We start from the raw sequence: 15,548 nt of genomic DNA, 5'->3' as shown, positions 1-15,548 counted from the left end.
AAGATTATATTATTGCAAGAAAGTTTATTACCAAAATACAGTCCATAATACATTGACTTTTCTGAATCATAATTGAAGATGATTGACATTCTAGTGAAAAACCAGTTCATGACTCTGCATGAGAATCAAGTGAATGAGTAATCCACATTTCTTAAGAAAGGCACTGTGAAAAGATGAAGAAATAAAAATATTTCTTGCTGCCCTACCCAAGTTCACATTCCATGCATGTTGGGGAAGAGGATTAAGTATAATAAATTGTATCCTATTTTATAGATTTATTAATTTTGTACTACTCGGTTCACTGATTTACTACATCTCATTATTTTGTTACATGCATTCACACTAATTTCTAAAATTACTTTTACCACTTTTTAAAAAGACAGTAACAGAAATACATGTTTTTACTGAAAGGGATACATTCCACCACTCTTCAAAAATAAACATGGTTCTTTTGCCTTGTTCCATAAACCAGACTACATTTTGATCATTTTACCAAAATCACACTGATGGTATACAATATTTCCTGGGTGGCTTAACTTGGACTACTCCATTCATCCATCATCGGGAAGGGAAGTTTTGGCACTGAGAGGCATTGACTGAGAGCCATTACCCAGCCTAGAGATAATGGCATCTCCTATTTAGGAGCAAATGTTTTCTGGAACATCTGTGGACATCTTGTTTTCCATTTTGTAAAAGAGAATCCTCGCTAGAGGGCATTTTCTGTTTTGAATCATGTTCTAGTTAAAATGATGTTCAATAATCGCTGATGAAGAACCTCAAGGAGTGAGCAAAAGCCCAGCAGCTGCCCCTCAACAGTGAGATATGGATTCAGTAAAACATGAACACAAATGAGTTACTATTGTTTTCTCTATTATGATGAGACATTTTGCCTGGAATGTTATAGCATATATAAAAACTATTTTTCTTTGCCTTTATTCTGTTGCATTTTATGCTGCTGTAGCTTTAAGAAAAAAATCTGTTCTGATTTTTCTTTTGGTTTAGGAAAGGACAAGAATGCAGTCATGTGATTATTATTTTTTTTTGCTTTATGGCCACATAGCTTAATGATGGAGTTCCTGGTTCCAATTATGGTAATGAATTTAGGAGTTAACAGAAGGTCGTGTTTTCCCTTCCCTTCCTCTTATACTAAAGACAGTCAAGGCCAGACAACTTTAAGGATGTTGTCTTGTCTCCCCAGGCAGGGCTCCTTTGTGCAGCTTCCCCAAGGTCATTTCTGTGTTCCTATACAACTACCCTCATGGCTGATCCACTAATAATGGTGCTGCCCTTAAGATTTTAAAGCAAGACAAGTTAAGGAAAGCAGTTGGTGGATTGTGTTGTGTAGCGGGTTCTTTGGCGCAGGAATGAAGACGAGGTAAATGAGTACAGGAAAACTCATGGTTTATTTCGTGCAGAATCTGAACAAAGGGCTGTAACTAGCCTCAATATATAGTCTAGCCCCTAGGCAGCAGCCAATAGGTTTGAAGCAATCATTGCTGCCTAGAGATAGCCAATTGCAGCACTAGAGACTTGTAGTCTGGGTTGCTGGAGAGCCGTTAGCTGCTCCAGCAACCCACATGGTATTACTAATGAGCCCAGTACATAACAGATTGCCAAAACTTTGTTTCCTTGACCACTGAAGTATTGCTAGGAGAAAAAAACCAATCACCAATCACTCTCCTAATTTCCAATAGCTCTTCTTAACATAGGGCAGGGATCTAGTTGGGCATCAGATGAGTTGCCTCACAGGAATCTGGCAGATAGACTCTCTATTCCTGTTATCTATCAGTTTGGTATTTATGAACATGGGTCTAAGGCCAACAAATGTAAGACTATGGGGAGGAAAAGTAACATTGCAATGGTGGGAATAGGCTTCTTGTGTTCACTTGTTTGTTATCTTGGTACCAGTGATGGCAGGATTCCCATTCTCTGGGTGATTTATGCTTTGTTCCTGGAGGGATGGAAGACTGATGACCTAGGAAAGCAAGGGCTGTCTTCAACCCTGTCCCTTTCCTGTCTACTCAGGAGTGAAGCAAATCTAGCCTGGTGGGTCTAAGAAAAGTTCTTGTACTAGAGCAATGGTTCTCAAACTTAGCAACTTTAAGATATGTGAACTTCAACTTTCAGAATTAAACATGGCTGGCTGTGGAATTCTGGGTGTTGAAGTTCATCCATCTTAAAGTTGCCAAATGTAGGAAACCACCCTACTAGAGGATGCAAGTGAAATCAGATTTTAGAGTAGCTTTGTTCTCAGGTGACCAGCAACTGCTCTGCTGTACGCTATAGGAAACCCACAATGGAACCATCATTTCAAGGCAATTTGTTGCAGTACAACCCAATGCATCTATTTGCCTGGGAACTTGATTACACTGTAGTCAGTAGGGCTTTGGGATCCCTACAAAGTTTATTTTTCGCTGCTCTTAATAAGCTTTCTTTCTAAGGAAGATAGTTGCCTAAGCTGCAATCTAATAAATATTTGTCTGGGAATAAAGTCACTGGAAATAAGGGAGCAGCTAATGAAATAATCATTGGAATTTCAGTGCCTATCAATCAAAAGGAGGGATATTATGACATACACACATGCTCATACTCACGTAGATCAGTTTGTCAAGAGTGAAATTTATCAACAAATTTCCTCTCTGTCCTCATATCCACTGATGTTTACCTACTACAGTGAAGAATAAACTTGAGAGATGTTCAATCTCTCAAACCAGTTTGTTGACCATTCTTCCCGCTGCATTATTTCTGGCAGTCCTGATATTTTGCCCTATTATCTTTCCTTTGGATTACTTGATTCTTTTTCTGTTTCTTTATGAGGCTTAGCAAAGATCTTTATCTCTTGAAATCCTCCCTCCCTCTCTCTCTCTCTCTTGTATGTATATACAGACATGCAGGCATAGACATATATAAGATAGACAAATCTAAATAAAGATTGTGTAATATATTTAAAAATAGAAGTAAAAGAGAGGATACCAATATGTCTATCTTTTTGCTGTGCATTATAGTTCACATAAAACTAAGATCTGGTTTGGTGTAGGGGTTAAGGTATCAGGTAAAAACAGGGTGATTGTGAGTTCTTGTCTCAAAGCCAGCTGGGTGATCTTGAGCCACTCCCTCGGCCCTAGAAAGCAGGCAAGGACATATCACGAATGAAATTTCAGAGACTAGTCCACGCAGTCACCAGGAGTCAAGACTGATTAGAAGCTACCAAACAAACAAAGAAATTTCCATACACTCTGAGGAGTTTATCCAGAAAGGCTGAGGTCTAGACTTTCCAATTTTATTAAATAAATTGATCTCCCTTAAGCATGAACACACACACACACACACACACACACTTTACAGTGTTCTTCCCCAAGCTGCGACTTCCAGATGGGTTGGACTGAAAATTGCAGAAGTCCTACCAGTCCTCAGATCTCACTGGCTTCCCATTCTAGAAGATGCAGTCCACCAGATCTGAAAGGTATCATATTGGAGAAGGCAGACAGAGTCACTTAATGGGAGGTAAGCAAGTCCAACCACTGTCAATTGATATTGAAACTGGCAAACAGGCCAAAGATTCCATCTGGACTGGGTTGAAAAATAACTATGTGTAGGCTGAGACAATAGAGAGACTGCACTACATTATTCTATCCCATGACTCATAAAAGCATCAGTGTACAAGCTGTACTGCCTGTTCACTCTTTGCTCTCACATCAAGCAACAGAATCAATTCATGAGCTTGCCACAAGGACATTAATTTAGTGGTGAAAATGGAGGGTGGTGTAGACTCAAATAAGTTTAGAAACTTGAAATATTCCTCAGGTTAACTCCCACTCCAGTTTATGCCTCAGGTCATGCAAGAAAAGAAAGGTACCCAAAAAGAGAAGCCACCTTCTGGTTGGTGACTCAATTATAAGGCATGTTAATTTAGGAAAGGATACAGAGGTTTCAAAAGAGGTCAGGTATCTTCCAGGTGCTACTGCCAGTAGGGACAAGAAGCGTATTTTCAAAATAGTCAACAATGCCAGCAAAGACTGTGATGTGGATGCCATTGTACATCTTGGCACTAACGATCTGTCCCAAAATGATGTACTCTCTGTGCAGAATGATTTCCAGAGCTTGGGGCAGGAACTTAGCAGAATAGGCTGTAGGATCACTTTTTCAGAGGTCTTACCAGTGTATAAGGAGAAAAATGGAAAAGGCCAGCGTATAGCAGAATTTAATATGTGGCTAAAGGAGAGGTGTAAAGGAGAAGGCTTTGGTTATATTAGTCACAATGTCTGTAGCTGGTCCAATGAAAAAATGTACAAAAGAGATGGTCTGCATCCATCCAAGAAAGGGACTGAGTTACTTAGCAATAAATTCACAGTTTTTGTGAAGGAATATTTAAACTAAACAACGGGGACAGTGAGTTAATTGATACAGAACATCACTGTCCCTGGCAATCTAAGAAGATAGGGGAACTTAGGCACCACACAAGTTATGTAGCAAGTAAACACAGGGTCAGTCATAAAGGACTCAAATGTCTGTACACCAATGCGCAGAGTATGAACAGTAAGCAGGGTGAACTAGAAATTCAGGTAAATGAGGGTGGATATGATATTGTTGCCATTACAGAAACATGGTGGGACGAAACCCACAAATGGAACACACAGCTAGAGGGATTTAAATTATTTAAAACAGACATGTCAAACACAAGGCCCGGGGGCCGGATGCGGCCCGCGAAGTGGTTTCATGCGGCCCCCGAAGCCATCCTGGAAGCAGTGAGGGAACGGCCCCCACTGCCTTGGCCCTGGCCCAGAGACCCTCCTTCTGCCAGAGACCCTCAGATCTGTCCCACTCCTGCCCAGGCCCCCATAGGCACCCTTGATGCGAACGATGTAGAGCTGGCCACGCCCACCCAGTAGACCACGCCCACCCAGTAGGCCACGCCCACCCGGCCCCCTGAGGGCAACTGCAATGCTGATGTGGCCCTCAATGAAATTGAGTTTGACACCCCTGATTTAAAAGAAATAGACTAAACAAAAGAGGAGGTGGAGTTGCTCTATATATAAGAAATAACTTTATCTATACAGAAATAGAGCACAATGATGAAAACTGTAAACCTGAATGTATTTGGGTCAATATAAAAGGGGAAAAAATGACATTGCCATAGGTGTATACTATAGGCCGCCCAACCAAACAGAGGAAATAGATGAACTTTTTGCTAGTCAGTTAACTAAGGTATGTAGGAAGCGCATCACAATACTAATGGGGGACTTTAATTACCCTGATATCAACTGGGAGACAAATTCTGCACCAAGTGGAAGATCTAGCAGATTCCTGACAAACCTAGCAGACAACTTTCTCTCCCAAAAAGTAGAGAAGGGAACTAGGGGATTAGCCATATTGGATTTAATTCTCACTAACAGAGATGAAATGATAGAAAGTGTCAAAGCCACAGGAACCTTGGGGGGAAGTGATCATGCAATATTGGAATTCAACATTATGGAAGCACAAGCAATAGAATACAGCCAAACTAGAGTCTTGGACTTTAAAAGAGCTAATTTCAATAAACTTAGAGAGATCTTGGGAAGAATTCCATGGATGAGAATCCTAAAGGGGAAAACAACTCAAGAAGCTTGGGAAATTTTGAAAAGTGAGATAATAAAGGCCCAGTCTAGCACAATACCAACAAAGAAGAAAAATAACAGCTTTCAAAGGAAACCAGCATGGCTGCATAAAGAACTCTCTCATAAACTGAAAGACAAAAGGGACAAGTATAGGAAGTGGAAAGAGGGGCACATAACTAAGGCAGAATATCAGCAAACAGCCCGTGCCTGCAAAGATGAAGTGAGAGAAGCTAAGGCTCAAAATGAACTAAGGCTTGCGACCAAAGTCAAAAATAACAAAAAAAGCTTCTTTCAACATATAAGAAACAAGAAAAAAGTTAAGGAAATGATTGATCCATTAGTGGGGGAAAATGGCAAGAAGGTGACAAGCAACAGGGAGAAAGCAGAACTATTTAACTCATTTTTTGCATCTGTCTTTACACAAAGGGAAAAAACAGTCCAACCTATCCAAACCAGTGCCATAAAAAACAGAATAGAAACGCAAGTTAAGATAGGCAAGAAAATGGTAAGTGAGCACCTGTCCAGCCTAGACGAGTTCAAATCACCAGGACCAGATGGATTACACCCCAAGGTTCTCAAGGAACTGGCAGACGTGATCTCAGAACCACTGAACTATATTTTTCAAAGATCCTGGAGCACTGGGGAACTACCAGAGGACTGGAAGAGAGCTGATGTAGTTCCCATCTTCAAAAAAGGGAAAAAAACAGATCCAGGAAACTACAGACCCATCAGCCTGACCTCAATACCTGGGAAGATTCTGGAAAAGATAATCAAACAACAAACCAGCGAACACCTTGATGCGAACAAAGTTATCATTAAAAGCCAACATGGGTTTGTCAAAAACAGATCGTGCCAGACAAACCTTATTGCATTCTTTGACCAAGTGACAAAACTAGTGGACCAGAGGAATGCTGTAGATTTAATTTACATGGATTTCAGTAAGGTATTTGATAAAGTAGATCACAACCTACTACTTGATAAGATAGATAGCATCACCACCAGATAGATTCGTAGCTGGCTGACAGGCCGTACTCAGCGTGTGGTCCTCAATGGAACTGCATCTACATGGAAGGAAGTGTGTAGTGGGGTGCCCCAGGGCTCTGTTCAGGGCCCAGTGCTCTTCAACATCTTCATCAACGATTTGGATGAGGGAATAGATGTGGAACTCATCAAATTTGCAGATGACACCAAGCTGGCAGGAATAGCCAATACTCCAGAAGATACGCTTAAGATACAGGAGGATCTGGACAGACTCGAACACTGGGCACTATCTAACAAAATGAAATTCAATTGTGAAAAAAGTAAGGTTCTGCATTTAGGCAGGAAAAATCAAATGCACAGGTATAGTATAGGTGGTACCTTGCTCGATAGTAGTAACTGTGAGAGGGATCTCAGAGTCCTAGTGGACAATCACTTAAATATGAGCCAGCAGTGTGCTGCAGCTGCCAAAAAGCCAACACAGTGCTAGGCTGCATTAACAGAGGAATAGAATCAAGATCATGTGAAGTACTAATACCACTTTACAATGCCTTGGTAAGGCCACACCTGGAATAATGCATCCAGTTTTGGTCACCACGATGTAAAAAAGATGTCGAGACTCTAGAAAGAGTACAGAGAAGAGCAACAAAGATGATTTGGGGGACTGGAGGCTAAAACATATAGGGAACGGTTGCTGGAATTGGGTATGTGTAGTTTAATGAAGAGAAGGGTGAGGGGTGACATGATAGCAGTGTTCCAATATCTCAGGGGCCGCCACAAAGAAGAGGGAGCCAAGCTATTCTCCAAAGCACCTGAAAGCAGGACAAGAAGCAATGGATGGAAACTAGTCAAGGAGAGAAGCAACCTAGAACTAAGGAGAAACTTCCTGACAGTTAGAACAACTAACCAGTGGAACAACCTGCCTCCAGAAGTGGTGAATGCTCCAACACTGGAAGTTTTTAAGAAGAGACTGGACAGCCATTTGTCTGAAATGGTATAGGGTTTCCTGCCTTAGCAGTGGGTTGAACTAGATGACCTCCAAGGTCCCTTCCAACTTCTTCTTCTTCTTCTTCTTCTTCTTCTTCTTCTTCTTCTTCTTCTTCTTCTTCTTCTTCTTCTTCTTCTTCTTCTTCTTCTTCTTATTCTTATTCTTATTATTATTATTATTATTATTATTATTATTATTATTATTATCATCTTTTTTACTTCATCTTTTATGCTTCAGGTGTTGAGGAAGATACAATAATATACAAAAACAAGTTCAGTTTTTAAAATAAACATTTGCAGATGAAAGTTATTTATGAACTGGGAAAGAGTGAAAGGAGAAGCTACTATTTATTTATATCAAATGAGTCAGTAAACTTGGGCAGAGATTTGGGTGTGATGATAAAGACCACATCTGTCACTGATTCTAGGATGCACTGACTAAAAAAGAGAAGAGAGATTAGGGGAGAAACAGAAAGTCTGATTTGTAGTACCTTAAATGCTGATCAATTTATACATAAACGTCCATGGATCCCTTTCTTTTCCGAAAAAGCAAAGAATGAAATAACTCACTGTGAGATAGATTTGGTGCTTAGATACAGTTGCCAAGAGGTTTGGAAAAGTTAGACAAAGGGAGTGGTAATCAGGGAAGAATGTTTTGGCAGGTCAAGAGACATGAAACAAAAACCAGTAATAAATTCCTAAAAGTCAGCCCTTGTCAGTCTGCTACAAAATCAGAAATCTGATGGCTCTTCAAAGACCAACAATGTCTGTTCAAGTCTTGCTAGCTTGCTCACTCTCTAAAAAAAAAAAAAGAATCAAGGTAAGAATATGTTACTACACTTTGAAGCATAGTTTAATGGCTAAAAGTACTGTATAGGATAGCAGATGGAATCTCAAATGGTAGAGAATAACAATAGGCTTTGTGTGTTGCTTAGATCATTGGCTCTCTGGTGTTCTTACTTTAGTTGATGAGTTTGATGGGGGGGAAAAGAAGAGTCACATTTTAAATGTCTAGGACCTTTTATATGGAATATCCATAGCATCACAATCATTCCAGTGTCCATAATTTAGCAAATTCTTATATCTATATAAATTTGCTAAATAAGTAAATTTGGATGGGGAAACATGTAGTGCCTCTTAACAGGTTCATTACCCCAACAAATAAAATGTCTCCACAAGTGAAGAGCTCAGTGAGGACATGCTGATTTTTTGCTTCTGCAAAAAAGCCAAATAGCTGCAGTGACTTGCAACTTGTTTTCATTTCTCATATACCATCATGTCAGTCTCCCAAGTAGACCAAACAGGAAACATGACCAAGTGAGCTAATTATACTTTATTATAAGACTACTTTAATAGTATCTTGCCAGTCTGAAAGTACAAATCTCTTTTTACTCTCTGATAGGTTAGGCAGATCCTTTCTAAGTTTCTTTTGCTGCCTATTCTTCAGTTACAAGCTCCTCCCCCTTTTATCTGATCATTCCCTAGGAACCATCATTCCTCCCTCTCACCCTTCCAAAGCCACTCACATTCCATTATATCAGGTGGCCCATTTTGGAGGAAACCTAGTGTTTACAAAATGAAATTTTAAATGCAACTAGAAAGCATTGTCCTACAATTGCTTTTCCAAGCCTTAAAAGAGGTCCTTATGACATAAGATGCCAAGGACGTAGTACCCTAAAATTTCCTACCAAACAGCTTTGCTGAAGACTTTGTCAACACAATTTTGTCTTTTGAAAAGTCATGAACTTGGATATTCTTCCACCTCTACCATTCAATGTCTTTTCAAAAGGTAAGACTTGTTAAGGAGAGAAACACAAATCACACAGCTAGATGACTCAGTGCCAGAAAAAGACCTTTGGATACCGAATTCCCTCCTAAAGTCAAATATTTCCAAGATGAACTCCTTAGCTTTCTACCATACTCGGATACTAGAGGAAAGACAACATCAGACAAGTACAGTAGCAGGTTCAAACTATCCTCACTTCATTCAGTTTTAATCCACACAAACACTAGCACTGGGCACAATTAATGAGTCACTGTTAATAAATTGCAGCAGTGAATTGCACAGCACGCAGCAAGCATTACTGAGGACCAGATTTACTCAAGTGGTATCTAGTGGGCATCCCACATTATGAATTCAGCAGTAACTCATGAAAATGCCCTTCAAGCTGTCATTTGCTTGGTCCCATAAGATGCTCCAAATAAGCAGAGAATTCTAGGGACAGGTTCATTGAAAAATTACATCTCCTAATAAAGGCATACTGAGGCATGCACAATGATTGGAGAGATTGTTATCTTTGTATCTGTAAAGATATAATAAACTTTCTGTCAGTGGTTTATCTCATGTGGCTTCAAGAACTAGCCTTTCTAACTTGGATTTATATGTTGCAAAATATAAATTCTCATTAAGTTGTTTCATAAGGAAAACATGAATTTTATCTTTGCTGTGGATCCTACCATTTCGGATAACATATGGATTAACTGACACCACCCACCTTTTTTTAAAAAAATTACAACTGATCAAAATCTTCTGATTCAACCCGCTCCACTCCAATAGCATGTCAAGGTATTGGGATTCAATTTCTAGAATTACCCCCTAAAAATTGTATATTACATTGACCAATATGAGGGAGGAAGAAAAATATTAATTAGCAGGGATGAGATCAGAAGCAAATTTTCAAATAACCAAAGCCAAGAGAATAGTGGGAAATGGGGCAGAGATGCAGAGTTTATATTTTAAGACTGAGAGGAAATTAATCATGAAGCTTTAAAATATGGTGTGAGAGTAACCAAGCAACCAAGTCTATTTCATTATACCACATTCATTTTAATCCTTTGTCTCTTAGTCTCAGAATACTGCTCTTCTTGTCTCCAAAATCCTGACATTTTCTTCTCTAATGAAACAGTCAAAACCTGCTCCCAAGGTTAATAAATGAAAAACCATCCAGTTTTACTGATGGAATAATATACTGCAATTAATAAGGCAATGAACTGGTTTTCAAAAATGTTTTGGGTCTCCTGTGTACTTTGTTGTTATGTATGTTGTATGGGATTTTGAAAGAGACAATAAAACATATTTTTAAAGTATTTACTACCACTGTGAAAAATAACTGCCCCATCAACAAATGCATATAACAAAATTTCACTGCTATGGACACATATATTTAAATTTCTCTGTTCAGGTATTGCACTTCTAATTTATGGCAGGCTTTCTCGGGCTGTTTTTTTCCCTTTATCTTCAATAAAAATTGATATAAGAGCTGCTGATGAATATTGATGACAGGCAGCATGGTTTTGGAATGCATATTTGGCCTACATTGTTCATATCAGTTGTTTTAGCTAGAAAAATCTCAGAAACCTTGCTAGTTCCAGAGACAGTTCAAATGGGGCAGCTCATCCAAATTTTGCTGTTGAAGTGTGTCATATCTAAGACGCTTCCAGGGCCAAAGAGCAAACCTTTAAAAATAGCCAATTCTCACCTCAAAATTATGTTAATAAACTATAAATATACTGTTATACATTTTAACAAACTTTGAATCAATGCTCAGTTTAAAATCCTCAACAAGTATTAATTACTGCATGACTACCAATCTAAAAAAATGATTGCTATAGCAAGCTGGCAGCTCTTTAAATGTACAGGTAGTCCTCGACTTAAGACCACAACTGAGCCCAAAAATTTCTGTTGCTAAGTGAAACATTTGTTAAGCAAATTTTGCCCCATTTTACAACCTTTCTCACCATGGTTGTTAAGTGGATCACTGTGGATGTTAAGTTTGTGACATCGTTGTTAAGTGAGTCTGGTTTCCCCATTGACTTTGGTTGTCAGAAGGTCGCAAAAGGTGGTTAAATGACACCAGGACACTGCAAGCGTCATAAATATGAGTCCGTTGCCAAGTGTCCGAATTTTGATCATGTGATCATGGGGATGCTTCAACAGTCGTAAGTGTGAAAAACAGTCATAAGTCATTTTTTTCAGTGATGTTGTAACTTTGAATGGTCACTAAATGAACTGTTGTAAGTGGAGGACTATCTGTACTGCTTTGGTGGCAAATAAAATGTGCATTGCTGAGTATTCTTTTTATTTTTGCTGTTTGTTTTTGCTTTCCAGTGACAGAAAATACAACATGAACCTGCCAAACTGTGAAAAAAACTTCAGACTATTCTGCAAGCCTGCAGCACAGAGCTTACTTTGAGCCAAGAGAGAAACATTGTGATATCATCTATCTATCTATCTATCTATCTATCTATCTATCTATCTATCTATCTATCTATCTATCTATCTATCTATCTATCTATCTATCTATCTATCATCTATCTGTCTGTCTGTCTGTCTGTCTGTCATATTTGTATAGCCACCTTGTTGTTGTTGTTGTTAGCTGCGAAGTCGTGTCCGACCCATCGCTACTCTATGGACAACATTCCTCCAGGCCTTCCTGTCCTCTACCATCTTCTGGAGTCCATTTAAGCTCACGCCTACTGCTTCAGTGACTCCATCCAGCCACCTCATTCTCTGTCGGACCCTTCTTCTCTTGCCCTCAATCTTTCCCAGCATTAGGCTCTTCTCCAGTGAGTCCTTCCTTCTCATTAGGTGGCCAAAGTATTTGAGTTTCAGCTTCAGAATCTGGCCTTCTAAAGAGCAGTCAGGATTGATCTCCTCTAGGACTGACCGGTTTGATCGCCTTGCAGTCCAAGGGACTCGCAGGAGTCTTCTCCAGCACCACAGTTCAAAGGCCTCAATTCTTTGGCGCTCAGCCTTTCTTATGGTCCAACTTTCACTGCCATACATTGCAACTGGGAAGACCATAGCCTTGACTATACGCACTTTTGTTGACAGGGTGATGTCTCTGCTTTTTACATTATACATTAATACATTAATATAATAAATTATGTGATTAGCATCAGAATGATCTTTGAATGAAGATGCATTGAGAACGTGTGTTTGTATAATCACTGGAAATTCTGTGTTTCATATCAGAGCTTGTATCATTTTATTTAAATAGAATCAGTAAGACTACAGGTGAAATGGATAAATAACTAAAGGAATGTGAAATTATCACAAGTAAAAATGTAAAAGCCCAGGGACAGACCAATTCCTTACCTCCTGTCCCTCTCCTCCTGACCACTTAGGACACTCTCAGTAAGGCCTGAAAATCCTATAATACTGTATTTTTAGTAATACTGAAAAATTGAACGGTCAACTAGTGCATGGGAGCTTTGCAATGAGAAGCAGGGTTGCACAGTTGTATGGGGTTTGCTACCTCATTGAAAAAAGCCACCTTGGCCTGTCTCTGTCACCCCAGCTATTACTTCAGTGAGCTAAAGGGATCTCCACACTTGGCAACTTCAAGACTTGTAGACTTCCATTCCCAGAATTGCTGGCTGAGGAATTCTGGGAGCTGAAGTCCACAAGTCTTAAAGTTTATTATTTATTTATTTATTTATTTATTTATTTTATATACCGCCCTTCTCCCAGAGGACTCAGGGCGGTGTACAGAGCAATAAAGTAAGAATACAATAAAGCAATAAAGTGAGAAAATTTTAAAACCCAAATCCATCAGGCCAGGCCGGCTTGTTGGAATAGATAAGTTTTTAGATCACGCCGGAAGGAGCGAAGGTCGGGGGCCATCCGGATTTCAGCTGGTAAGCGGTTCCAAAGGATTGGCGCACCCACCGAGAATGTTCTCCCCCTGGGGGTCACCAGCCGACATTCTCTGACCGGTGGCACCCTGAGGAGGCCCTCTCTGTGGGAGCGCACAGGACAGAGGGATGTTGACGCTGGCAGTAGGTGCTCCCGTAGGTAATCCGGACCCACGCCATGTAGGGCTTTGTATGTCATCACTAGCACCTTGAGTTGCCAAGTTTGCAGATTCCTGAGCTAAAGGCCAGCATTAAGGAAATGGTGGAGGCAGGAAAGATTTGCCATTTGCAAAGACTACTTGCCAAGTCAAACTGAAAACACGTGTGCAGAAGGGGAAAACAACCAAAACTTCAGTAGGCCCCATCTCACATTCAGAGGACTTTCCTCTCATAGTTGCTAATACAAACAGTCCTTGTCCTACAATCATTCATTTAGTTTGAAGTTACAGCAATACTGAAAAAAGTGACATGATCGTTTTTCACATTATGATCATTGCAGCATCCATATGGTCACATAATCAACATTTGGGCACTTGGCAACTGGCATGTATTTATGACAGTTGCATTGTTCCAGGATCATGATCACCATTTGTAACCTTCCCAGTTGGTTTCTGACAAGCAAAGTTAATGGGAGAAGCCAGATTCACTTAACAACTGCATTATTCCTTTAACAACTGCAGTGATTCACTTAACAACTATGGCAAACAAAGTCATAAAATGGGACATAGCTAAATAACTGTCTTGCTTAGCAATGGAACTGCTGGGCTCTATTGTTGTAAATCAAGGACTACCTGGAGCTATTATTCTGAGGCTCTGGAGAGTATGAATTCATGCACAATTTTAGGCCATTTTAGTTTAACATATAGTCTGAAGCCAATTGAGATTTAAGGAACAAACCATATTTAGCAATATCTCAGAGTTCATGTAATATGTAAACAATGTGAATGAATGGCTCGGATTTAGAGGAATAGCTTCCAAAGTCAAATATCTTTCAATTCCATCTACCAGAGTAGTGTTGGGTCCTAATAGTTTTTGTTAATGGTGGGCCAAAATGTCTGAACACATTTATCTTTTCTTTTTCACAAGGACCTGAATTTTGTATAATTTCTTTCCAATTTATATATCTTTTTTCCTCCCTCTCATATAGGTAAAGGTAAAGGTTCCCCTGCACGTGCGTGCTAGTCGTTTCCAACTCTAGTGGCCAGTGCTCATCTTCATTGCAAAGCCGAAGAGCCAGCGCTTGTCCGAGGACGTTTCCGTGGTCATGTGGCCAGCATGACTAGACGCCAAAGGCACACGGAACGCTGTTACCTTCCCACAGTAGTGGTCCCTATTTTTCTACTTGCATTTTTTACGTGCTTTCGAACTGCTAGGTTGGCAGAAGCTGGGACGAGTAACAGGTGCTCACTCTGTTACGCGGCACTCGGGATTCGACCCGCCAAACTGCCGACCTTCTGATCGACATGCTCAGTGTCCTAACCCACTGAGCCACCGCATCCCTCCCTCTCATATACATATGTACAATAATGAAAACAGCATGTGTTGTGTTTATTCTGGGAAAGTGTGTACAAATATTTTTCTTTTCTTGATTTATTTAATTACATTTGTCTAGCTGCCCAGCTCCATTAAGGCTATAAATAGAATATGTTTAGTGAGGGTACTTTAAAATAGTACTTTAAATTAAATTAAAATTAAACCTTTAGACATGAAAGCCAGCAGGGTGACATTGGACCTATCACTCTGTCTCAGCCCAACCCACCTCACATGGTTGTTGTTGTTGTTGGAAAAATAGGAGGAATATAGAATAGAATAGAAGCTGGAAGGGACCTTGGATGTCTTCTAGTCCAGCCTCCAGAATCTATACCATCTCAGACAAGTGACTGTCCAGTTATTTATAAAGGCAGGAAGAGAGAGAGACAGAGAGAGAGAGAGAGAGAGAGAGAGAGAGAGAGAGAGAGAGAGAGAGAGAGAGAGAGAGAGAGAGAGAGAGAGAGAGAGAGAGAGAGAATTTCATTATGAAGACTTGTTTTAGAACTGTCATAATCTGATAAATGGACACAACCATTTTATAACCAAAAGAAAATGAATGCAAAGCAAAGCTTCTTTGTGTCTCTATGGTTCGGTATTTTTCTCTTAGGTTTTTCTCTTAATTGGCAAGCACCCCAGACTGCATGTGGGAGAAAAGCCTCTGGAGGTGCTTTTTTTTAAAAAAAGTGGAATTTTGAACTCTTTTCAGGTCCAGATTTAAAAAAAAAACACACGCTTGGGCTGTTTCCCCTCCCCCTCCCCCCACCTTTCTTTGAAAGGAATCCCCAGTGCAATTGCAAAATCAGCTAAGAACTGGAAAGGGAT

At 39.8% G+C, this 15,548-nt stretch overlaps 1 protein-coding gene across 1 annotated transcript in view; it reads right to left on the bottom strand.

The window, feature by feature from the left end:
* Positions 1-110: 110 nt before the first annotated feature.
* SH3YL1 (SH3 and SYLF domain containing 1) overlaps positions 111-15,548 on the bottom strand; it is a 108,040-nt gene continuing 92,602 nt past the window's right edge. The window contains exon 10 of the mRNA XM_081313747.1: positions 111-163. Coding sequence (XP_081169873.1) covers positions 126-163 — 38 coding nt within the window. The 3' untranslated portion in view covers positions 111-125. The remainder of the gene's footprint in view (positions 164-15,548) is intronic.

Source organism: Vipera berus (genome assembly GCF_964194415.1).
Source record: "Vipera berus genome assembly, chromosome: 1".
In the NCBI taxonomy this organism is placed as follows: Eukaryota; Metazoa; Chordata; class Lepidosauria; order Squamata; family Viperidae; genus Vipera; species Vipera berus.
Note: the sequence above shows the minus strand (reverse complement) of the source record. Positions and strands in the feature narration are given on the sequence as shown.